Source organism: Petromyzon marinus, chromosome 28 (assembly GCF_048934315.1).
Source record: "Petromyzon marinus isolate PM22_M1 ecotype Great Lakes invasive population chromosome 28, UKy_Petmar_22M1.pri1.0, whole genome shotgun sequence".
Classification (NCBI taxonomy): Eukaryota; Metazoa; Chordata; class Hyperoartia; order Petromyzontiformes; family Petromyzontidae; genus Petromyzon; species Petromyzon marinus.
In genome coordinates this window covers 11,227,757-11,254,352 of record NC_133694.1, presented here as the reverse complement: position 1 = coordinate 11,254,352, position 26,596 = coordinate 11,227,757, and the positions used below count along the sequence as shown (strand labels likewise).

General features: G+C 45.5%; 1 protein-coding gene and 1 long non-coding RNA gene across 3 annotated transcripts in view; one reads left to right on the top strand and one right to left on the bottom strand.

Annotated features, from left to right (window-relative positions):
* The window catches only part of KCNAB1 (potassium voltage-gated channel subfamily A regulatory beta subunit 1), a 111,569-nt gene extending 88,214 nt beyond the window's left edge, over window positions 1–23,355 (top strand). For both annotated transcript variants that reach the window (XM_076070204.1, XM_032962368.2), the window contains exons 5-13: window positions 2,822–2,866; window positions 5,512–5,556; window positions 8,019–8,062; window positions 9,771–9,943; window positions 11,544–11,664; window positions 13,167–13,261; window positions 16,645–16,765; window positions 19,701–19,789; window positions 20,686–23,355. In XM_076070204.1, coding sequence (XP_075926319.1) covers window positions 2,822–2,866; window positions 5,512–5,556; window positions 8,019–8,062; window positions 9,771–9,943; window positions 11,544–11,664; window positions 13,167–13,261; window positions 16,645–16,765; window positions 19,701–19,789; window positions 20,686–20,775 — 823 coding nt within the window. In that variant the 3' untranslated portion in view covers window positions 20,776–23,355. The remainder of the gene's footprint in view (window positions 1–2,821; window positions 2,867–5,511; window positions 5,557–8,018; window positions 8,063–9,770; window positions 9,944–11,543; window positions 11,665–13,166; window positions 13,262–16,644; window positions 16,766–19,700; window positions 19,790–20,685) is intronic.
* Window positions 19,417–26,530, bottom strand: LOC142929278 (uncharacterized). Its single transcript, XR_012945507.1, has 3 exons — window positions 26,195–26,530; window positions 24,548–24,659; window positions 19,417–20,733 (listed from the first exon to the last, which is right to left on the bottom strand). It is a non-coding gene; the product is annotated as an uncharacterized LOC142929278 (long non-coding RNA).
* Window positions 26,531–26,596: the final 66 nt, after the last annotated feature.

The window sequence follows — 26,596 nt, the reverse complement described above, 5'->3', positions numbered from 1 at the left end:
CATTATTTGATCGGATACGCAGAGATGTGACTTACGCAGCAATTACAAGATAGTTTAATAACAATTTTTAAACCTTGCTTCAATCTGCTGCTGGACGAAGGCCTTCCCTCCCTCCCCGACCGCGATGGTCACAGGAGGCTGATTGACCATTCCCTGTTTCTTGCAAATTGGTGATAGCGAGGCCAAAGATCAATTGGGACCTCAATCTCCATTGGGCATCTGTGAAAAAGAGCCTTATAGCTCATCGGATTCCTCCAGTTTACATAAAAGATTCTGATTTTAGCTGTGGCTGGCAATTAAACGAAGGTTCACTGTGCACCTCGCACACCATACTCCCACCTCCCCCCCTTGCTTACCCGTATATATTTAGTTTAAATTAATTATATGCATGAACAATGCCTTATAAATATAATCGACAGTTGATATGACATGGTGACATTTTTTATCTGGTGCTGAGACACGTAGTTTAAAAAAGAGATGTTGTGAAAGTGACGTGCTTGTAAATTGTTTTTTACATTCCTCTACGACACTGGTGTAACCATCACCCCCTCATTCACGCACTTACTCTCACAGCCACTCACCCAGCCACTCACCACTAGAGTAACCATCACCCCCTCATTCACGCACTTACTCACACAGCCACTCACCACTAGTGTAACCATCACCCCCTCATTCACGCACTTACTCACACAGTCACTCACCACTAGTGTAACCATCACCCCCTCATTCACGCACTTACTCACACAGCCACTCACCCAGCCACTCACCACTGGTGTAACCATCACACCCTCATTCACGCACTTACTCACACAGCCACTCACCCAGCCACTCACCACTAGAGTAACCATCACCCCCTCATTCACGCACTTACTCACACAGCCACTCACCACTAGTGTAACCATCACCCCCTCATTCACGCACTTACTCACACAGCCACTCACCCAGCCACTCACCACTAGTGTAACCATCACCAACTCATTCACGCACTTACTCACACAGCCACTCACCCAGCCACTCACCACTAGTGTAACCATCACACCCTCATTCACGCACTTACTCACACAGCTACTCACCCAGCCACTCACCACTAGTGTAACCATCACCCCCTCATTCACGCACTTACTCACACAGCCACTCACCCAGCCACTCACCACTAGAGTAACCATCACCCCCTCATTCACGCACTTACTCACACAGCCACTCACCACTAGTGTAACCATCACCCCCTCATTCACACAGCCACTCACCCAGTCACTCACCACTAGTGTAACCATCACCCCCTCATTCACGCACTTACTCACACAGCCACTCACCCAGCCACTCACCACTAGTGTAACCATCACACCCTCATTCACGCACTTACTCACACAGCCACTCACCCAGTCACTCACCACTAGTGTAACCATCACCTCCTAATTCACGCACTTACACAGCCACTCACCCAGCCACTCACCACTAGTGTAACCATCACCCCCTCATTCACGCACTTACTCACACAGCCACTCACCCAGTCACTCACCATTGGTGTAACCATCACACCCTCATTCACGCACTTACTCACACAGCCACTCACCCAGTCACTCACCACTAGTGTAACCATCACCCCCTCATTCACGCACTTACTCACACAGCCACTCACCCAGCCACTCACCACTAGTGTAACCATCACACCCTCATTCACGCACTTACTCACACAGCCACTCACCCAGTCACTCACCACTAGTGTAACCATCACCTCCTAATTCACGCACTTACACAGTCACTCACCCAGCCACTCACCACTAGTGTAACCATCACCCCCTCATTCACGCACTTACTCACACAGCCACTCACCCAGTCACTCACCATTGGTGTAACCATCACACCCTCATTCACGCACTTACTCACACAGCCACTCACCCAGTCACTCACCACTAGTGTAACCATCACCCCCTCATTCACGCACTTACTCACACAGCCACTCACCCAGTCACTCACCATTGGTGTAACCATCACACCCTCATTCACGCACTTACTCACACAGCCACTCACCCTGCCACTCACTACTAGTGTAACCATCACCCCCTCATTCATGCACTTACTCACACAGCCACTCACCCAGTCACTCACCATTGGTGTAACCATCACACCCTCATTCACGCACTTACTCACACAGCCACTCACCCAGCCACTCACCACTAGTGTAACCATCACCTCCTAATTCACGCACTTACACAGCCACTCACCCAGCCACTCACCACTAGTGTAACCATCACCCCCTCATTCACGCACTTACTCACACAGCCACTCACCCAGCCACTCACCACTAGTGTAACCATCACACCCTCATTCACGCACTTAGACAGCCACTCACCCAGCCACTCACCACTGGTGTAACCATCACACCCTCATTCACGCACTTACTCACACAGCCACTCACCCAGCCACTCACCATTGGTGTAACCATCAACCGCACGGTAACATCATCAGCAGGCCAATGCGCACATATCCTTCATGAATGTAAAATTTAAAACCCAAGCCACAGCGGCGCGATTGTGGCCATGCAATCCAAACTATGGAGCATACAGCACGCCAATGTAGTCTGCGCGTCATTCATGGAGGAGTAGAACTGCAACGCGAACTCTCTCCTGAAGCCTTCTCGTGGCTAGCAGCAGACCTTGACTCTGGCATTTAGCTCCTGAACATAATTCCATAAGCAAGAATATAATATAATTCTGTTTATCTCTGCTTGTTGCGTTAGACGCTGTCTATCCATCATTTCACTTCACAGTACTGATTAGCCTTTTTGCTCTCTCATTAAGTTTTTTTTTTTCCCCCGCAGGGCAGAGGTGATCATGGGGGACATCATCAAGAAAAAGGGCTGGAAGTGAGCGTCATTGCATTTGCAGATGACACACACACACACGTGCTCTCTTTCGTAGTTTAAAAACATGTTTGTCAAAGGACGAGTTTGACTTCTATAGCTTTGGGAGTGGGCGGCAGGGGTTTCGCTTCGTCCCTCACATTAGGAATCGCGGGTGCATATAATTTCTTAAAAATGTTAATTGGAAATTATTTAACATAAATTTATAAAGGTGCCAAGTTTAAGCGGGGGTTGCCCCTCCCCGTCCCCGCAAACTCCACCCATGATATTCGTTTAAAATGTTTTATTGCTGATAATAGTCGTCTACTGCGGTTATTGTTCATAACTGTTGCAGCTTAAGGAGCACAACAATAAACAGCAATACATGAATCATGAAATATGTACCAGGACAGAATGAATAATTCAACATCAGCATTTATGACAAACCTGCAAATCGTACATTAGGGGGAGTGGGCAGGGCAGCGTTTGGAGTGTCATTGATCTGAGGAGGAAGGTGCTGAAGATTACCTCGTGTGCACTTTATTTATACCTTGCTGATGTTGAGTATTCCCTCGGAACCATCAAAATGTTCCAGTAAACTTTTGCCCGTGGCTTTGTGTGGCTGCCAAAAAGTGTCTCGGCGTTCAAATGAGCGCTGGCCGTTGCTCTTCTTCACCGGGGGGGCCTCCGATCCAGTGGCAGGAGTTCCACGTTCTTATGGCGGGGCCAGTTTCTCCGTGGGACAACTTCGGTTGACTTACCACACAGTCAATCTTGAGTTGAAGCTTTCGTGACTGCAGGAATCCATACTCTTTGGTTCTTTCTGTAAAGTCACGTAGGTAGAAAAATAAAACAATATAAAAATAAGATATCACGACGTTTCGATCGCAACACAAAGCGGTCGTCCTTGGGCAGAACAAATAATCCAGCAGTGGAACTGCTGAACGGGGTCAGCAGTTCAACTTCTGGACTATGAACGGGTTCAGCAGTTCCACTGTGGACTATGAACTCGTTCAGCAGTTCAACTTCTGGACTATGAACTCGTTCAGCAGTGCCACTGCTGGACTATGAACGGGTTCAGCAGTGGAACTTCTGGACTATGAACGGGTTCAGCAGTGGAACTTCTGGACTATGAACGGGTTCAGCAGTGCAACTGCTGGACTATGAACGGGTTCAGCAGTTCAACTGCTGGACTATGAACGGGTTCAGCAGTGGAACTTCTGGACTATGAACGGGTTCAGCAGTTCAACTTCTGGACTATGAACGGGTTCAGCAGTGGAACTTCTGGACTATGAACGGGTTCAGCAGTGCCACTGCTGGACTATGAACGGGTTCAGCAGTTCAACTGCTGGACTATGAACGGGTTCAGCAGTGGAACTTCTGGACTATGAACGGGTTCAGCAGTTCAACTTCTGGACTATGAACGGGTTCAGCAGTGCCACTGCTGGACTATGAACGGGTTCAGCAGTTCAACTGCTGGACTATGAACGGGTTCAGCAGTGGAACTTCTGGACTATGAACGGGTTCAGCAGTTCAACTTCTGGACTATGAACGGGTTCAGCAGTGGAACTTCTGGACTATGAACGGGTTCAGCAGTGCCACTTCTGGACTATGAACGGGTTCAGCAGTTCAACTGCTGGACTATGAACGGGTTCAGCAGTGGAACTGTTGGATTATTTTTTCTGCCTGAGGACGACCGCTTTGTGTTGCGGTCGAAACGTCGTGACATCTTATTTTTTATATTGTTTTATTTTTCTACCTTCCGTGACTTTACCGAAAGAACCAAAGAGCACACGGTCATTGTTCACGAGGTGGTACTTAGTTTACCAACCCCAGGAGAGATGATGTGCCAAGTCAAAACCCGGCTGCTTCTCTACCCATTGAGCTCTGCCCAAGCCCTATGTGTGGTTTGCTACGGATAGACTGGGCCCTGTCATGGGAATGTGTAATTCCCACCACGATCTCCGGATCACCAAAATACTTTGTTTGGTTTTGAGAATCGTTGTGGTAGGTAGGTTGTCACAAGCCCTGTTTATCTGTTTGAGAATCGTTGTGGTAGGTAGGTTGTCACAAGCCCTGTTTATCTGTTTGAGAATCGTTGTGGTAGGTAGGTTGTCACAGGCCCTGTTTATCTGTTTGAGAATCGTTGTGGTAGGTAGGTAGTCACAAGCCCTGTTTACCTGTTTGAGAATCGTTGTGGTAGGTAGGTTGTTACAAGCCCTGTTAATCTGTTTGAGAATCGTTGTGGTAGGTAGGTTGTTACAGGCCCTGTTTATCTGTTTGAGAATCGTTGTGGTAGGTAGGTTGTCACAAGCCCTGTTAATCTGTTTGAGAATCGTTGTGGTAGGTAGGTTGTCATAGGCCCTGTTTATCTGTTTGAGAATCGTTGTGGTCAGTAGGTTGTCACAAGCCCTGTTAATCTGTTTGAGAATCGTTGTGGTAGGTAGGTTGTCATAGGCCCTGTTTATCTGTTTGAGAATCGTTGTGGTAGGTAGGTTGTCACAAGCCCTGTTTACCTGTTTGAGAATCGTTGTGGTAGGTAGGTTGTCACAAGCCCTGTTAATCTGTTTGAGAATCATTGTGGTAGGCAGGTTGTCACAAGCCCTGTTTATCTGTTTGAGAATCGTTGTGGTAGGTAGGTTGCCACAAGTTTGTTTCTTGTGTTCTAGGCGATCAAGTCTGGTGATCACGACCAAAATCTACTGGGGAGGGAAGTAAGTAACACCAGTTCACATCACCTCCACATTCCCACAATCTAACACATCTGGTATTGTGTTAGACGAGTCCCAATGATCGCGTCAGTAGACTGCTGTCTCCCAGGTAAGGAGACTGCTGTCTCATTGATTTCCACTGTGAACTCTCTGATATTGTTAGAAAATACTGTATTCTCACAATTATAATACAGACTTTACCCCCCCCCCCCCCTGTATTTTAAAGCACAGTTTGGAGGTGCATCTGAAAATCTAGTAGATGTGTGGGTGTGTAGGTGTGAATTTATAGGTGTGTATGTGTGTAGGTGTGTATGTGTGTAGGTGTGTATGTGTGTATATGTATAGGTGTGCAGGTGTGTAGGTGTGTATAGTTGTGTAGGTGTGCATGTGTGTATGTGTATAGGTGTGTAGGTGTGTAGGTGTGTATGTGTGTAGGTGTGTATGTGTGTAGGTGTGTATGTGTGTAGGTGTGTATGTGTGTAGGTGTGTATGTATGTGTGTAGGTGTGTAGATGTGTATGTGTGTATGTGTGTAGGTGTGTAGATGTGTAGGTGTGTAGGTGTGTATGTATGTGTGTAGATGTGTATGTGTGTAGGTGTGTATGGAACATCTTCGCCGGTTAGAAACATTTAGGCTAGCCTGCCTACAATCCATCCTGGGTGTGTATAGATGTGCATGTGTGTAGGTGTGTATGTATGTGTGTAGGTGTGTAGATGTGTATGTGTGTATGTGTGTAGGTGTGTAGGTGTGTATGTGTGTAGGTGTGTATGTATGTGTGTAGATGTGTATGTGTATGTGTGTATGTGTGTAGGTGTGTATGGAACATCTTCGCCGATTAGAAACATTTAGGTTAGCCTGCCTACAATCCATCCTGGGTTTAACCAGGCTGGATTGTGTGAGGAGCTCACAAATCCTTGAAAGATCTGGGCAAGTTCCCATCGGTGAGCTCCTCCGGCAGGCAAGGCTGCGTTGGCTGGGTCATGTAGCCCGCATGCCCAGCCACCGCATGCCGAAACAGCTTTTGTTCGGCCGGATCGAGGGGGCTAAACGGACGCGGCACGGGCTAGAGAAGAGATGGAGTGATGTGGTACAGAAGGACGTGGAGCTGAGTGGACTTGCCGATGACTGGTACCAGCGGTGTAAAGATCGGCCTCTGTGGAGGAGGCTCGTGAAGGACGCTACTGGGCAGTTGGAGGTAGTCGCCCTCCAACAACAACGGAGGGTGGAGGAGCGACGCTCACAACAACGAGTGGAGCACCGGGTGGCTAAAGCACAGCAGGTTGGCACAGTAGGGGGGACAGGTGGTGCATCAGCCAGTCATCTCAGTCATCTTAGTCAGTCGACCCGCGGCACCTGGGTCTGCCCCATGACCTTCTGCCCGCGGGCGTTCGACACTTCACGTGGCCTCAAGGTGCACATGGCCTGGCACAAGTGTCGTGACGTCACCGCCACTTAGTGGCGAATGGCGGTTGTTGTTGTGTATGTGTGTGGCGAGCGATAGTGTAGCGGTTAGCGCGCTGCGCTATGAACCTGGCGACCCGGGTTCGATTCCCGCTCACGGCCAACACCAGTGACGATTATCTTAACCGGTCCCGGGCCTCCCCTAGGTCGACTCAGCTTCAAATGAGTACCTGGTGCAGTGTGTAAACATCGCCACTAGGGAGACAAAGGCGGTCGGGCGTGGTGCTGGCCACCCACCCCCTTGTGTACCGTTACGGGCCTTCATAGGTGCTCGCTAACAGCACTTGCCCCTACAGTCTGTTAAGGCTATATGGGGGATCTTTATCTTTACGTGTGTACGTGTGTATGTGTGTGACGAGATTAGTATAAATTAATTGACACCAGGCTTATTGTTTTAGGTGTGTCTTACTTTCTGGAGTACTGTTGAAATCCAGAGTATACGGTCACGGTATATCTTTAATTATGTTGCAGATAACAGCTCTGTGCCTGTATAGGGTACACATCTTTAAATTATTAAACCTCAATTTTAGCCTGCTCCTATATATCACAAATGCTCTTGCATTAGTTTAGGCTGCACTGCCTGATTGCTGTTTATTGTAGAACTATGCCATCCAAGCACTAAATAAGCCCTGTTTAGGTTACTAGATGTGATTTAATTCGGACATATACATCGCAACAAATACATCTGCAGACGTGTTTCTGCATTGTTACTTGCACGCTATAAATAGATATTATGATGAATGATGATTTGTGACTGATGATGATGATGGTGAATGTTGAAGATCATGAAAATTACGTTGAATGAAGATGATGGATGGATGAATACGATGCCCACTGTTGAATGAAGATGATGAATGAAGACAACGTTGAATGAGGATGAAGGTGAATGTTGAATGATGAATGATGATGAATGAAGACGATGGTGAATGAAGATTTCAGATGATGACGGCATGATGATGACGATGATGATGACACGCGTCCGGCCTCTCCTCTTTGCCGCACAGAGCGGAGACGGAGCGAGGCCTCTCGCGGAAGCACATCATCGAAGGTGACACCGCCGTCGCGGGCTCCGCTCGCGGAACACCGCATCACCGCAGTCGCCGAGAGTGGCACGCGGCACGCCGCCGCTGTCCCTGCTCGATGAACGGCTGCCGCTTCCCCCATCGCGTCCTAGCCGGAGTCGCGTGGCTTCGCGTGATTTACCTGAAGCGTTTCGAGTCCACACCGTGCAGTGCAGCAGACCTAGGCGGCCTGCGATATTCTCTCGTTGCTATCTTGAGTAGTGCTCTGTACGAACGTATTGGCGGTACACCGTGTTGTGCGCGGTCTCGAACGAAAAACCAAAGAGGCAAAATGTTTGCAAGAATTGCTTATTTCCCCCGCGGTTCGCAAACCCCGGTGAGAAAATCTTGCGGGGTGGTGGTGCGTCGAAATCGGTTCTCGCGATGTCAAAGCAGTCGGAAGACGAATGTCAATTCAAATTTTTATTTTAGGCTGTTGTACGTGGACCGGTGTGTTATGCTGCATCGGTGTACCGCCAACATGTCCACATGTATGTAATATTCTTATTTTGGTGTATGCAACTTCTACATTAGTTACACATTTGCGACATGCAATACAGTATGTACGTGTACACGCACAGCTGTTTTGTCAATCTACTGCTGGATGAGGCCTGCCGACGTTGTGTGGGTCACAGAGTGGTTATTTTGTGTTAGTTTATTGTCCTTTCCCGCACCTCCGATTAGCACGGTTGGCTACGTAACGGTGGGAGAAGAGTCCAACGTGTGTACAGACAAATTTCACCATACTACACCAGGCTGGTCAGTGCAATTTGGTGACGGCATGGATCAATAGACGTGGTAGCACATGAGTACAGTTCAACAAATGATATTGCTGCACTGCCCATCAGATAGCCCCGCAGCAGCCTATAACAACCCTGCTGTGCACGGTGGTCACCCATCCAAGGCACTGTCCAGGCTTAAGCCTGCTTGGCTTTTGAGGCCTGACGAGATCGGGAGCATCTGGCCGATTTGGTTACGAGACAAAACGTGTACAGCTGCGATAACGATTGCACCTTCTACCGTGGGAATGACAACTATTGACTGAAGCTATTCAGGGAACGTTTTTTTCCTCCCTTCTCTTGCAACATGACACGATGTTGTGTCATTTACGCTGGCAAGGGAAAATTAAAAAAAAACTATCAGACGGTATATTTGTAGCGTGTGTTGAACTTCTTTCGCACCGTACATAGCCAACCATCCTAATCGGAGGTGCGGGGAAGGACGACAAAAAGAGTCAACTTCCGTACGAATCACGTGCGTTCATTATATTCACGTAATTTCTCAAAATTATCCTGTTGTTAAAATCTCCCGGATTGTTTTTAAATAGTTAATGGGGAGATCGACGCCCATTCCGGGAGTGTTGGCAAACCCCGCTTCTTCGAGTCTCTTGCGACCTACCCCGCCACCACCATCCCACATCACTTCGTCTCCCACGCCCTTAGCACCCCCCTTGTCTCCTCCCTTGCTGTCTGCGCCCTCTATGGCCACGCTCCGGTCTGCGTATCCGCGACTCCACTTGGTTCCCCGCCGCGCGCCTCCTCGTCGTCTTTATCCACACCTCCGGCCCCATTGTCCCTTGCGCCCCCCCCCACCGCCACCTTGCGCGGCCACTCTTCGTGACGCCCCCTTCAATTTCTCTCTCTCTCTCTCTGCCCCGTAACCGCCCCCACTTGTTGCCACCAAACCCGTCGCCAGGGCTGGCCGGCTCGCTGCAGCGGCTGCAGCTGGACTACGTGGACGTGGTGTTCGCCAACCGGCCCGACCCCAACACGCCCATGGAAGAGGTGGTGCGCGCCATGACCCACGTGATCACGCAGGGCCGGGCCATGTACTGGGGCACGTCGCGCTGGAGCAGCGCCGAGATCATGGTACGGGCCCAGGGCCGCACACGCGAACAGAGAGAGCCGGTGTCTCTTATCGTGGTTCCCCCCCCCCACCACCAACCAACCGCGCAACCGAGCCGCGCCGGGGCTGCGCCGAACCAGCCCGGCACGGCTCAGGAGGTGCCACGTTGTGTTTCCACTGCAGAAGCCGAGCCGCGCTGCCGATGTCGCATGCGCAGTGAGTCGAGACGCACATCGATGACACGGTGACGCTGTGCCCTCGCTGTGTACCGACATCACACGCAATGAACTTGCGATCAGCCCCATCCCTGACCCTGCTTGGCCCCAAGCTGGTTTCACGTGCATCGTGAGGCCGGTATATGACGGTTTGGTTCTGGCTCAGTGCGGCAAATATTCATAGCCAGTGTAAAAATTGTCCGATCCCGCGCTGGCTCGGCTCGGAATGACTGATGGAGATGAGCACCCACATCTGTTGACTTGGTGCACGGTACAGCGTTGTATCTCACTGCACACACTGGCGTGCGTGGTAGCGCGTATGTTCGAATCAGAATATTTATTCAGGCTGGAATAATCCGATGAGCTATGAAGCTCTGTTTTACAGGTGCCCAGTCGGGGCAGCTCAGAAGGCAGTGGCGAATGTGCAGGAGGCAATGGCGAAAGTGGGTAGTGCATTTTACTCCAAACCCGGGGACCTGGGTTCAATTCCCGGCCATGGTTAACATCAGTGGCAAATTATATCTGAACTGGTCCGGGGCCTTCTGTACAAGTGCTTGGCACAGTATGTATGCACTGGGGAGACAAAGGTGGCCGGGCGTGGTGTTGGCCACCCACTCCCTCGTGTGCTGTGCTGACCCTCATAGGTGCTGCTCGCTAACAACACTTGGCCCGACAATCAGTGTAGGTCACACAGGGGATCTCTGTTTAGAATATTTAGATTGTTTGGATGCTTTACATTTTCACGTCATAAACCACTTCGTTGAGCCATCGATTGGGGCCAGGTCACTTCTGAAAAAGAAGCTAATAGTTCAGTGAGCTTTACCTGGTAAAATAAACATATATTTAGTTTTAGTGATTTTCTTACCGTTCCTACACGTTGCACTACTATCGTATTTTCATATTGTGTGCTGCTGTGACTTTCTGACCCGCCCCTACTGGACATCTGTGCAAAAAGAGCACAGATTTTTTACTGCCGGTCGGTGGTGTTGCAGGTAAGCAATAAAAAAACCCTCGATACACAGTTATCGGTGAGAGCACTGGAGCTGTGTCCGCGTTGGAAGTGGTCCCTTGGGTTCACGGGACCATGGGGTGAGACGTAGGAGACTGCACGGTTTCACTCACAGTTGTATATGGTCATCGTTGCTGATTGAAAACGGACACCAGATAGTGACGAGGGTGAACGCAGAGCTCACCGGTAAGCGGGTAGCCAGTGCGGCCGTCACTTATTTATGTTTCAAGAAACTCCACCGCGTGAATATTGTATTCAGCTGTAGCCTCTTTCATATGTTTGTATTGTTTGTTGTTGTTGTAACGTTCTGACCCCGTGGCCTGGCTGGACATCCGTGCACAAAGAGCTTTTATAGCACATCGCATTCCTCCAATGTAAACAAAGAATCCGATCCTGCAGGAGGCCTACTCGGTGGCGCGTCAGTTCAACCTGGTGCCACCGGTGTGCGAGCAGGCCGAGTACCACCTCTTCCAGCGCGACAAAGTGGAGATGCAGCTGCCAGAGCTCTACCACAAGATCGGTGAGAGACCTCCTAGTGCCAGGAGGGCCCATATTTACTATCATTATGATTATTAGTGAACATTTCATGTACATTTCGATTTAAAGCTTTCGTGACTGCAATGATTCATCTTCTTTGGTTCTTTCGGTAAAGTCACGTAGAATGATAATAAAATAATAAATTGATAAAATAAAATAACACAATAATATTCTCAGTGAGAATGATAAAATAAAATAACACAATAATATTCTCAGTGAGAATATATTATTGTGTTATTTTATTTTTTCAATTTATTATTTTATTATCATTCTACGTGACTTTACCGAAAGAACCAAAGAAGATTTCATGTACAGCCGAGGTGGCCGGGTGACTGCTGCTTTACTGGACATCTGTGGAAAAAAGAGCTTTATAGCTCATCGTATTCCTCCGGTATAAATAAATGTTCTGATTCTGGAGGCTTGGACCATGGAGACCGCGGATTAAAATCCAGACACTCTGGTGATTACATTGGGGTCCTCAAGTCTAGTGGCTATATTTACTTTCAGGTGACTGCATACACAACAACAAATAAATCGTCATTAAAATTGTTTCTGGGAAGGTGGCTTGGCTCTCCAACACACTGGCGTGCTGTACTAGTGACGAATTAGCATGTTCTGTTTACGTGACAGCCCTTACTAGTTGTCTGTGTCGGGTGGTGGCGGGTTTTAACGACACATTTATATATTTACACCATTTAACCCCCCAAAAAACCTCTATTATGGATGATATTGGTCGCGAAAACCTACGTGTTAAACTTCTGGGAAGGTGTGACCCTCTACTATGAAGATCAGATGCATAGTTCTGTGATGTCCGCTTCTGTGGGCCATTCTCTAACTTGGGGGGTTGAACTCCTTTTCTATTGGATCGGTCCTCCCATCACACCCTGCATGTCAAATAACATCACAATACAATACAATATTTTTTGTATTGTTTGTTGTAACTTGCTGATCTGCCCTTAGTGGACATCTTATTTTACAGCTCATCGGATTTCTCCAGGATAAATAAAGATTCTGACAATACTGCACATATAGTGGATGCACACAGCCTTGTTTTAGAACACCTCAAAGCAGACAAACTTATGGTCATATTATTTTAGGCAGCGGTGGTCGGACAATGTGACATGTTTCCGGTTTCATCCTTGTTATGAATCATCTGTAAAGTACAGGGTGCTTCAAAAATGTTTAACACTTACATGTGACTATCGTTTTTAGTGAAAAAAGAACGGATAATACACTGTAACGTGATAACAAATGTATGTTAATAGCTTCACAAAGTCAAAGAGTCTCCCACTTGTTCGCCATCGTTGTCAACACGTGGCCTGGAATCTTCTCCAGGTGATCTCCAGAGCCTGGAGGCAGCAGCACATTTCTTGTGGCGTTGTTGCAAATTCTCAGAAGTGTTGAAAAGAAAATTAAGCACCCTGCACAGCCATCGTGAGTTTGCAATAAGGTTTATTTGTCTTTGTGCGTGTGTGTGTGGCACAGGCGTGGGTGCCATGACATGGTCCCCGCTGGCGTGTGGGCTCCTGACTGGGAAGTACGAGGATGGGATCCCAAACTCCTGCCGAGCAGGACTGAAGGTGACTGTAGCAGCAACAGTGGCAGCAGCAGCAGCGGCATCATCACACGTACACCCACCACGTGCACACGCGTGTGCATAGACCTGACGGCAGTGCAGCCCCCTCGCCAAACAGCCACGGGCTCGCAGTCGTCATTACGCACAAAGTGCCTGCCACAAATGAACCACAGTACCTTGCTGATCTCATCAAGGAGCATGAACCACCACGTGAACCCCGGTCATCCTCGCAGCGGCTTGTTGCTAACCATCGAACAAAGGCGGCGGTCGCCGCATCGCGCGCTTTCAGATGCGCTTCTGCGGCCGTCTGTAACGCTCTTCTTTCTGATATTATGGAGCCACTGGAGATATGTACTTTTAAATCTAGTTTGAAAAGTCATTTCTTTACCACTGCTTTTTGTGTTGAGTTTGCTGTCCTTCCCCCGCACCTCCGGTTAGTGCGGTTGGCTTCGTACGGTGCAAAATAAGTTCAACATACGTACGTACGTACATAATAGCTGCGTCAACTGCCCCGAAGTTAACCCGGGCATGAATTAATGTCGGTGTTCGCTGTCTACTTAGACGGCACGCTTCGGCCTAGCGGCGTGAGCCTGTTTAAATGGAATAAAAACTAAGGGGGTGGGGGAGGAGGGGGGGAACACCACGATCAGTGTTCAGCAAATGTTTTGAAAATGTTCCAACGTTCAACAGAACGAGTCACGATACGAACTGCTCACGTCTATCGTGCATTCTGCTCTGGCCGTCACCCCCTATGTGTATGAGGAAAGGTTGCGACACCGATCACTGAATTGACTGTAATAATTTAGAGGGGTGGGGGGGGGGGCGTTAGCCCCCCTCAGCCCCCCCCCAATGATTAGAGGGCTTGCACACACATATATTAATAATTTTAACATTTAGTTTCACTTACGTCTGTAATGTCAAATTCAGTTCACCAGTCCTGTAAAATATACCTTTTTTAAATGAAACTAGAGACCTGTAATGAGAGACTTGTATAGCCATTTTTTGTCAATCCACTGCTGGATGAGGGCCTCCCCACGCCGCGTTAATTTACCATACTTCATCGTGCCAGCTGGTGCGGGTTGGTGGAAGGCGGAAAGCACGGACGTTGGAACACAATGCAGTACATCAATGGATTTTACTCCACTGCTGTCTGCTGCCCACAACGTAGCCCCGCAGCAGCCTACGTTGAGTGTGCTGGCAATCTATAATGTAGATTGCCAGTACACTCACTCCGAATAAGAACGAGGCTTAGTCTACATGAGTGTTTTTTATTATTATTATTATTTTATTATTATTTATTAGAATTTTATTTGTATTCACTTTTATTATTTTTCTATCTAAGTGACTTTACCGAAAAAAAACAAAGAATATTAATTCCTGCAGTCACGAAAGTTTAAAGTCAAATTGTATTTGATCATTGGCGGCACGCACGTTTTTTAATCGATGATGATGATGATACTGATGGTGATGATGTGTACAGTAGCGGTTAGCACGCTGCTCTACGAGCCCGGCGACCGGAGTTCGATTCCCGCTCACGGCCAATAACAGTTACGATTATCTGAATTGGTCTTGGGCCTCTCCTAGGTCGTTGCAGCCTCAAATCAGTCCCTGGTGCGGTGTGTAAACTTCGCCACTGGGGAGACAAAGGCGGCAGGCCGTGGTGTTGACCGCTCACCCCATTCGTGTGCCGTGCCGGCCTTCATACAGTGAGGGAAAAAAGTATTTGATCCCCTGCCGATTTTGTACGTTTGCCAACTGACAAAGAAATGATCAGTCTATAATTTTAATGGTAGGTTTATTTGAACAGTGAGAGACAGAATAACAACAAAAAAATCCAGAAAAACGCATGTCAAAATTTTTATAAATTAATTTGCATTTTAATGAGGGAAATAAGTATATGACCCCTCTGCAAAACATGACTTAGTACTTAGTGGCAAAACCCTTGTTGGCAATCACAGAGGTCAGACGTTTCTTGTAGTTGGCCACCAGGATTGCACACATCTCAGAAGGGATTTTGTCCCACTCCTCTTTGCAGATCTTCTCCAAGTCATTAAGGTTTCGAGGCTGATGTTTGGCAACTCGAACCTTCAGCTCCCTCCACAGATTTTCTATGGGATTAAGGTCTGGAGACTGGCTTGGCCACTCCAGGACCTTAATGTGCTTCTTCTTGAGCCACTCCTTTGTTGCCTTGGCCGTGTGTTTTGGGTCATTGTCATGCTGGAATACCCATCCACGACCCATTTTCAATGCCCTGGCTGAGGGAAGGAAGTTCTCACCCAAGATTTGACGGTACATGGCCCCGTCCATCGTCCCTCTAATGCGGTGAAGTTGTCCTGTCCCCATAGCAGAAAAACACCCCCAAAGCATAATGTTTCCACCTCCATGTTTGACGGTGGGGATGGTGTTCTTGGGGGCATAGGCAACATTCCTCCTCCTCCAAACACGGCGAGTTGAGTTGATGCCAAAGAGCTCCATTTTGGTCTCATCTGACCACAACACTTTCACCCAGTTGTCCTCTGAATCATTCAGATGTTCATTGGCAAACTTCAGACGGGCATGTATATGTGCTTTCTTGAGCAGGGGGGACCTTGCGGGCACTGCAGGATTTCAGTCCTTCACGGTGTAGTGTGTTACCAATTGTTGTATTGGTGACTATGGTCCCAGCTGCCTTGAGATCATTGACAAGATCCTCCCGTGTGGTTCTGGGCTGATTCCTCACCGTTCTCATGATCATTTCGTCCACGAGGTGAGATCTTGCATGGAGCCCCAGGCCGAGGGAGATTGACAGTTCGTTTGTGTTTCTTCCATTTGCGAATAATCGCACCAACTGTTGTCACCTTCTCACCAAGCTGCTTGGCAATGGTCTTGTAGCCTATTCCAGCCTTGTGTAGGTCTACAATCTTGTCCCTGACATCCTTGGAAAGCTCTTTGGTCTTGGCCATGGTGGAGAGTTTGGAATCTGATTGATTGATTGCTTCTGTGGACAGGTGTCTTTTATACAGGTAACAAGCTGAGATTAGGAGCACTCCCTTTAAGAGTGTGCTCCTAATCTCAGCTCGTTACCTGTATAAAAGACACCTAGGAGCCAGAAATCTTTCTCATTGAGAGGGGGTCAAATACGTATTTCCCTCATTAAAATGCAAATCAATTTATAACATTTTTGACATGCGTTTTTCTGGATTTTGTTGTTGTTATTCTGTCTCTCAGTGTTCAAATAAACCTACCATTAAAATTATAGACTGCTCATTTCTTTGTCAGTGGGCAAACGTACAAAATCAGCAGGGGATCAAATACTTCTTTCCCTCACTGTAGGTGCTTGCTAACAGCACTTGCCCCGACAATATGTTAAGGCTATACGGCTTGGATCTTTGTCTTTGTGTATGCCAGGGCTATCAGTGGCTGAAGGAGCGCGTGCACAGTGAGGAGGGGCGTCGACAGCAGGGCCAGCTCAAGGAGCTGCACACCCTCACTGAACAGCTGGAGTGCACGCTGCCACAGCTCGCCATCGGTGAGACTCAACTCTGTCGACTGCTGGATTAAGGTCCCCACAATGCCCGACACCACCCGTCATGGTTTTGCGATGCCACGATCCATCTCCAGGTTAAGGACTCACTGAGCTATATCGCTTTTTTTTTCTTTCAGAAATGACCTGGCCACAAATGATAGCTCAACGAAGTAGCTTATCACGTGGACATTTATAGCGGCCAAATACTCTTAAACGCATGTTTGCAAATGTGGAGGGAAAAACCGGAGGATGCGGAGAAAAATTTATGCATCTACGGGGACAATATGCAAATCGGGATCGAACCCACGACCTCCTGTAAACATTGTTTTCCCATTCGATTACGCCTCTAAATTGTTGAAGCTATAATTCCACCACTATTCATATTCTTTGGTTCTTTCGGTAAAGTCACGTAGATAGAAAAATTATAATAAAAAGTTAATTAAAATAATAAAAAAACCACTAATGTAAACTGTAGCCTGGTTCTTAATCAGAGTGAGTGTACTGGCAGTCTATAATGTAGACTGTAGCCTGGTTATTAAGTTGGGTGAGTGTACTGGCAGTCTAGCGTTGTTATAACAATTCTATTTAATTAATATTTATTTAAGGTTGCGCATTTTGATGTGACGTCACATTTCTCAAACCCCCCCTCCCCCCCTCGTCACACATCGTCACAAATGTCTGACACCCCTCCCCCCCCCCCTCGGTGCGTGACGTCATTTATGGACGGCCCCTATCCCAAGGACAAGACTTGGAATCGGTGACAAAGCCTTTGCCATTGCAGCATGAACGTTTTGGAACAACCTTGTTTCCTCATTTAACATCATACATCTTATTCTTAGTTTTTTCGGTAAAGTCACGTTGAAGAGAAACAACAAAATAATATAATATATATAAAAATTCAACATGACTTTACCGAAAAAACTAAGAATATGAATTACTGCAGTCACGAAAGCTTTAAATCAAAATCATACATCTTCCTTCAAAATAATTTTAAAGCAGAATATTAGGGATTTGGAAATGCAGTATTGAGAGTTACATGTTAATGTTTACTTTTTATTGAGGGACTGTGTGTTGTCTTTGTGTGGTCTAGGACTGTTTTTGCTGTTGTTTTACTGCCTTTCCGAAGGTTGGGAATCGATTATGCAATTTTAACTTATATTATTCATTTATTTAAGGGGTGCTACAGTGTTGAGATGTTATCTTTCTCGCCTGGTTTGTAAGAAGTCGGGGGTTCGATCCCGACCCTGACGCCTGCTGTATATTTGCAGTTTGCATGTTCTCTCTCCCCGTGGTCACATGGATTGTTTCTCTGGGTCCTCCGGTTTTTCCTTCAACATTTAGAATAATGCATTGAGGTTTTTTAGATTATTTTGGTGCTATAAATGTCCAAATGATGGGCCATTTTGTTGACCTATCATTTGTGACCAGGTCGCTTCTGAAGAAGATCGCTTGTGTTGCGGTCGAAACGTCGTGATTGATTTATTTTATTTTAATATAATTTCATGGTATTTCTATATATGTGACTTTACAAAAAAAAACAATCAGTAATTTATGCAGTCACGAAAGCTTTAATTCTTTATTAAGAAGTAAATACCTCAGCGGGCTCTGCCTGGTAGGATGGGGATGGTTTTGTGTTGTATTTGTATCTGTTTGGGTGAATTGTTTACCTTTCTCGTACTTTGCACTACTATCGTGTTTGTTGTACTGTTTGTTGTTGTAACGTTGTTACCCGCCTCTACTGGACATCTGTCAAAGAGCTTCATAGCTCATCAGATTCTTACAGTATAAGTAATTCTGATACTGTACATGAGCTGGTCTCTTCACTCGATGGCTGCTGTGGTTGTCCTCTTGGCCACGTTTTCTTCTTTGGCTGCAGTTCCATCACCACTCTGGTCCATCAGCCATCAGTAAATTTAGAGATGTCTTCTGACCAAGGCCACTTCCCTTAATAGCCAATACGAGGTCTATAACTTGCATTTATTCCTTGATCCATATTGTCTCAGTAAAACTCCCAAAATGCTCCTCTCCATACTTTGTGCACTTTTATGTTTCTGTTCAATATATTTTGTGAGTGCCCATGTTTCTGATCCATATGCCACAGCTGGTGATGTGAACTTATTGACATATCTCTTCAGGCATATTCCATTGTTGCCTCTGATGATCAATTTTAGTTTTGGGATATTTTTTTAAAAATAATGTTTTGATGTTTACGAGTCAAGAAGGCAATATTTGGCTGTATATTTACACATTTTTTTCAACTGTTGTGTGTTACCTTAAGCAGTTTCCTAATTATAATAGATTTACATTATAAAAGCTAGTGACACACACCAATAGGAAATGCGTGGGGAACCTGCTTTCTCCAGAATGTTCCCATTGTTGTGACTTACATTGGGGGGAGACCCATAACCAATTAGATTACCTGCTGTGCAATAAATTATTTCAAGGAAGCAGATGGATGGCGTGTACAATGCTGCACTTTAAACCTAATAAGTGTGAAATTACGCTGTTTTTTTCTATTTACATTGTAGTTCTTACATTTGAGGTATTTCAGAACTTTTATTTCTGTTCTGATTTTACTGCTTCACGTCTCGCAGTTTTCTTAAATAATCAGCAAGAATTTACGCAAATTAAATGCAGAACTGAATTCAACGTGGTTTTGTTATGCGGTTTATTCACTGCGCTTGAGCGTGTAGAACGGAATTTGAAGTCATTGTAAGAAATGCAATTCAAAATAATGCTAAAATCATCTCTTACTCAGTTTAGCCACAGGCTCATATTCGAAGCCAGGATATTAGCAATACCAGCTGAAGTGCTCTGACCTGTAAGCCACCCAGTCACCGTCTCACCAACAATTACTAAAGAATGTACCAAAAAAATATCCCACTGCAGATTGCTACGCTCACTCTGACGCTTCACCCCTTGCTCCCCACCCTTTCAGCCTGGTGCCTGAGGAGCGACGGCGTTAGCTCCGTACTGCTGGGAGCCTCCAAGGTGGAGCAGCTGCTTGAGAACCTGGGAGCCGTGCAGGTGGGATTAACATGAGCGAATATACATTTCTACATATATATTTTGAAATGTTAAATCATATATATCTTATCGCGATTGCATGTGGCAAGACAGACAAGATGAGGTCCAAAAAAACGAAAATACAGTCAAATGTTCAGCTTGAGAAGATCTCCATGGAGTCCAGGGAAATACCAAACCAGTCATTCATCAGTGCACTTGATGAATTACATGTGTACATGTAAATTTACTGCTGTATGACTGCGGGTCATCTCGCCAATGTGGTGTGGTGGTGAGATGTTAACTCCCTCGCCTGGTATGTCAGAGGTCATGGGTTCGATCCGGACCCTGACGGCTGTACATTAGGAGTTTGCACGTTCTCCCCGTGGTCGCGTAGATTTTTCTCCGGGTCCTCCGGTTTTTCCCTCCACATTTATAAACATGCGTTTAGAGTATTTGGCTGCTATAAATTTCCACGTGGCAAGCCACTTCGTTGAGCTATCATTTATTACCAGGTCGCTTCTGAAAAAAAACAGTATAGCTGTGTGGGCCTTACCTGGTAAAATTTAAAGTTAAAATTAGTTCAGTTGAATATTTGAGCAATCTGGTCAGTGTGAGATGGTGAAGGTGGGGACCATAGGTGTTGGAGCATAGAAATACAGTAAAACAATTGATTTTGTTTGTCTTGTGTTGTCCACTGCCTTTTGCTGCCCATCACATGCATCAACAATGCACGTAACGCGATGCATCATCAGTGGATGGCCATTGGTTGGCATTGAAATATGGGCTGTGCCCAAGCTGTAATTGCCCCTTTCCTGAAAGAGGCCTTCCGAGCTGCCGAAGGCGCTGTGACGAAGACGCCCCGTGTCGGGGCGGTGAACCGCGCTCACGACGCCGCGTTGTCTGCGGGTGTGCTCCAGGTGCTGCCCAAGTTGAACCCCCTCGTTGTCGCCGAAATCGACAACATCCTGGGAAACAAGCCGCAAGGGAAGCGCGAGAGCCGCACATAAGTCCGTGAACAGGAGTGGCGTTCACCCCCCGCCCGCCCCCTAACAGTAATGAAGACTTGGGATCGACATGGACCCTTAGTTTCCTGTTGCGAAACAATGTACCGTAACGGGGACTAAGCAGCTATGCAGGGAATGGACTGTTACACGTGTCTCCATTTTTTTTTTTACAAATAATTTTTAAATTTGTGATTTGGGTCATGTCGCTGGTATACCATAATGGGCGACAATGAGGGAGGCCTTTACCCAGTAGTGGGAAGTTACACACCGACAACAATAGCGGCTGGTACAGCAAGGCCTGCTTTTGTGAATCATATCACATTGCCCTTCTCTGTGAACACACACACAGTGCTGTATAGACATGTATGCAAGACATATATAAAGTTGTGCACCTATGCAGTTACTGCATACACAATGTACTTTTTTTAATACATGTAAAGCAGTATAAATGTGCCACATTTGTTGTATATTAAAAAAATGCCAAATTTTTAATATACAATAATATTGTGAACACATTTCCACGACGGACGGTCATAATGATCGTACTCACATATACACCAGGTTAACTAGTATTGACTGATATCATGCCCTGGTCACATAGTATGAAGTATACATGCTACATTTCACAACGGCGTTCCCCCCAAGAGGGGTTGTGTTAGGGGAAGGCTGTCAGCATGGATTAACTGTATTACCCTTGTTACAGGTGTGCTGATCCTTACCTAGTTTTCTGGCAGCAAGACACCACACTCACTATGCAATGGAAGCTGTTATTCGGATGCAGGGGTTGGAGGATGCAGAGAACAGAGAGCTCCAGAGCGATTTTCTATTGAACGATTTTTGAGCCTGGAGCACGTCGTAACAGGCGCTAACGGTTTGATGAGGTGCCTAGGCAGGACTCTCTCCCTGTTGAACGAACACCCAGATATGTACACAGCGCATTATGAGAACATGTAATTTGTGATATATTTTCCCATTTATCATCATCATCCTTTGCTAAAGAGGCTGTGGGTAATCACTGTAAACCAAATTTGTAATACTATTTAAGTTAGTGTAACTTTACGTAACTTTTCCTGAAGCATCTGCATGGGTACAGATGTAATTCTCAAGTGATCAACCACGTGGCTTTTTCTGGGTTACTCCCAGTTAATAAAAAAACCCCACTGAATTGGCCTGCCTGTAGTAGGCCCCCTCACCAACAGCAAAAAAAGGGAGAAAGTTGAAACATCCTATTGCAGGACCCTCTTTAATAAGAGTCGAGGTAACTCATTGGATTAATTGGTTTCAAGGACATTATTACCCCAGCACTGATAAGGCATGCCTATTCTTATGTATTCATGACATTACCATCAGTGGTAAGGTTAATCCCTCTGAAAGCACATTCAATTCAGGAATTACAGCACCACGTGCCCTGTGCTTCCAAGCGTGTTTATGCAAGCAGTGACAATGAAGGCATTTGTTTTAACTGTTAAAGGTCGTTTGTTATTCTGCTCGGACACTATTACTGGTTTCATGAATAAGTTAGTGCACATATACTGGTATGTTCATGTAAGCGTAACATACATAGCACTTGTGGGTGAGATTAAATGCAGTGGTCGCCTGCCCATCATATACATTATCCCATTTTAAAGAGTTGTATACAATTCTTAAGTTATATCGGAAGGGGCAAGGGACAGAATGGGCTCAGTCTTCCAATAAGTGAACCCTTGCTCTATTGATGCTCTCTTTTTTAAACAACTTGCCAGAATTATTGCATCTTTGATAGATTGTGCAGTAGTTGCAATTCGTAAACATTGTATGAGCTTCCAAGCAATTATTAGGACTCATGAATGCTGTTAATCCGCATTCCATGCAGAAATACACTTGCAGCAACACATACATGCGGCGTATTAAACCTCCACGTTTTTTTATAACCTGATGAGCACATTATTAAGATATTGTACAATAATACGATTCATTTGGGATGTTTACATGATAGAGTTGGCTGTGGGATTGTGGGCTAAAGAATCGTCGTGTAGATGTATGGCTATGAATAGGAATGAACCCTTACAATGTGCCTGTGGTTATCCGACCCATGCAATTGAATAAATATACGGCAATAAGGCCTTGTAGCATGTGCACAATACACCGTTCACTTATAGTGCATACTGTATATGGTTTCCATAATGCAGTGTATATAATAAATTCCTGCTGTGGCATGATACATGTTGGGTTAATGTTATTTAACAATTTAAATCAATTTATGCATTTTGAGTAAGCATGATCATTTAATATCGCATTACCTCTGTTATGTACAATGAAAGATGATACATTGCTCAGATTTTTCACAAAGAATGTGTAATATGCTAAAACACATTATCCAGACGTAATATTATGGATACAATAAAGAAAACGACGTAATTATGTATATGCAATTACCCTTTGCTTTATATTAGTCGTGTAAACATGCAGAGTGATGGTCATGGCTAGGTATGTATTATGCTCTGTTTTGTATACAGGATGTATATAAAGGACTGTAAATGTGTTTGAATTACAGTATGCAATATGTCAATAGTATATATTATTAAAGAAGGCCCATTGACCAAATTTTTTTCTGCGTTTTACAATACAGTACTATAAATTGATTGTTGTGGCAAGATGTTAACTGCCTCGCGTGGTATACAGGAAGGACATGGGTTTGATCCCGACCCTGACGCTTGCTGGATATTTGAAGTTTGCGGTGTCTCTTTCTCCGTGGTCGCGTGGATTTTTCTCCGGGTCCTCCGGGGTTTTCCCTCCACATGTAGAATCAACATCACGCGTTTAGAGTATTTGGTTGCTAGACATTTCCACGTGATAAACCACCTCGTTCAGCTATTATTCGTGGCCAGGTCACTTCTGAAAACAAGCTATATAGCTCAGGGGGCCTTACATGGTAAAATAAAATATATATACGATATAATAACAAATGATAGTCCTGTATCAATCAACTGCTGGATGAAGATCTCTCTCCATGCATGTCGGAGTTTGGCCATATTTCAGCAGCTGTTGTGCGCCGTACAATGTCCCTATCTATATCTGGCCACCACAGCAGCTGCTTTTTCGTATGAAGTAACACTCTGAAAACAAATACATTTGCAAGTAATTTTTTTTCCCACCCATTATTTTATTCAGGTCAGATACTATATGGTAATTTAATTAAACAATGAAACCCATGGGGGATATATATATTTGCTTAACAACAAAACTATCGACAAGATTTCCCATTAAAGGGGACTTTATATTTGCCAAGCGACCAAACAAGTTCAATAGGTGCTCATTATCAGCCATGGTCAATCCACTGCTGGATGAAGGTGTTCCCCCATCGTCCCACGGCCTTACGATGCCCTAATCCACCCTACTTCTACTAACACGAAATCATTTCATCGCTCCATCTCCACGGTAGACGTGCTCTCGGAACGCATCCCGCTTATTCGCCTTGCTCTCCCCTCCCCTCATTATTCCAGAGACGTGTTCAAACCAAGCGCATTTACAATGTTCGCTTTTTGGGGTTCTCTGGTCGAATACTGGCAGTGAGACTAAGGCCCTAAAAGAAGGCTGTCTCTGGTGTAGAACAATCAGTTTCAAAGACAATGCATCAATATTACCAGCGCATGTTTTTGTTTGCACCACAATATCGCTGTGGTCAATGCAGACATGATTCCTTGCAAAAGGTTTTTGTTTGGTGTTGGAACATCTTGACACCTGTTTTATTGCCGGAAATTATAAAAAAAAAACATTCTTATGTTTTTGCACTTACAATTCTTCGGACTTGGTTGAAAAGACCTTTCTTCATCTAGTAGTGCATAGATGATGCTCGTCGATATTAATCAATGGCATCCTCAACACCCCGAATCTTCTACGCTGGGAAACTATAGGTGTTAGGATGAAAAATAAAGTCATACGTATAACGAAACAACCGTAAGCGTTGTTGTGGAGACATTTAAATATAGTAAATAAGTAGTGTCTCCTTCATATATATATCTATCTCTCCGCACATCGTAAAGTATAGGTGTCAACCCATACATATCAAGCAAGCATCAGCATGCAATATCTCATACAGTATAGCACAAGTATAAATAATTGACACCAATGATCAAAATTAATACATAAATCAGTTTTTGTTTAGTAACATCATTTTTTTTTACTCTTTGTGTTTCTCCCTTGTGATGGGACTTTGTAGGATGAACGTTGAGATTTACAAGGGGCACGGGGTGACCAATAAGGTCTGAATTGGTTTGTAATAAGATAGTACAGCGATGGTAAAGAGTGGGTTAGATGGGCATGAAACCCGACACTGCTGATGGGTCTAAGACAAAGATCCCGCCGTATATACGCCTTAACAAGACTTTCGGAGCAAGTGCTGTTGCTGTTATTTCAGCATTAATCGATGCATCGATATACTGAATATTCTTAAATACATTTATTTAGTTATAGAGGGAAGTACCAGGCGTTGCCCGGGCGAAAAAGACAGAAACACACATCGACTTACACACAGACATCTACCCACACACATAGAAACACATCGACTTACACACATAAGGACTCGCACAGACAGACATCGACTTTAGACACACACACATGGAGTTACACACACACATCGTCTCACACACACACATAGATAGACTCACACACACATGGATCTACACACTACACACACATGGAATTACACACACATCGATTCACACACACACACATCGACTCACACACACACATCGACTCACACACACACACATCGACTCACACACACACATCGACTCACACACACACACATCGACTCACACACACATCGACTCACACACACATCGACTCACACACACACACATCGACTCACACACACGCACATCGACTCACACACACATCGACGCACATTTAGCTCCTGTAAATTTCCACAAAAGCCACTTTGCTGAGCTATCATCTGCAGCCAGGTCGCTTTTTAAAAATAAGTTAATACCTTTGTGGGCTTTACCGTGTAAGATAAAAAAAATGTATAGCTTAGTTTAACTTTATACTTTTTAGTGATCTGTTTACCTTTCCTATACTTTGCACTCCTATCGTGTGTTTTTTTTATTATTTGTTGTCACGCTCTAACCCCGTGCCCCGACTGGACGTCTGTGAAAAAGAGCTTAATAGCTCATCGGATTCCTCCAGTAGAAATAAATAAATATTTCTGATTCGTGCTTCATGAGGGGTTAGTCAGTTTAACACGTAGGCTTTCGCGACCAATATAATCCATAATACAGGATTGAAGCTTTCGTGACTGCAGGAATTACTATACTATTTCGGTAAGGTCACGTATGTAGAAATATACATACGTAACTTTACCGAAAGAACCAATGAGTATAGTCAAAATATACATACGTGACTTTACCGAAAGAACCAATGAGTATAATAGAAATATACATACGTGACTTTACCGAAAGAACCAATGAGTATCCATAATACAGTATATTTACATGATATAGCCCAAAAACCCCATATTATTCATGAGGGGCTTTCCCGCGTAAAACAGCTACGCTAATATTTGCCTGCGTCATCACGCACGCGTGACGTAACCACGTCGTAACTTTTCCACCGATTGCCATTGCCGCAAAACTACGTGACGTCATCACGCAGCACGCCTCCCCTGCGTGCGCGCTACGCGCGTCGTCGAACGCATCCGTTTGGCGCGTGCGCGTAAAAAAAAAATTCGTACGTAATCGCCTGTCTACGTCATTACGCACGCTCGGTGACGTCATCTTTTTCTCAGGCAACGCGCTTGTGATTGGTTGACTTCTTGCCCGTGACGTAATCACGCATCGTCGTCGGC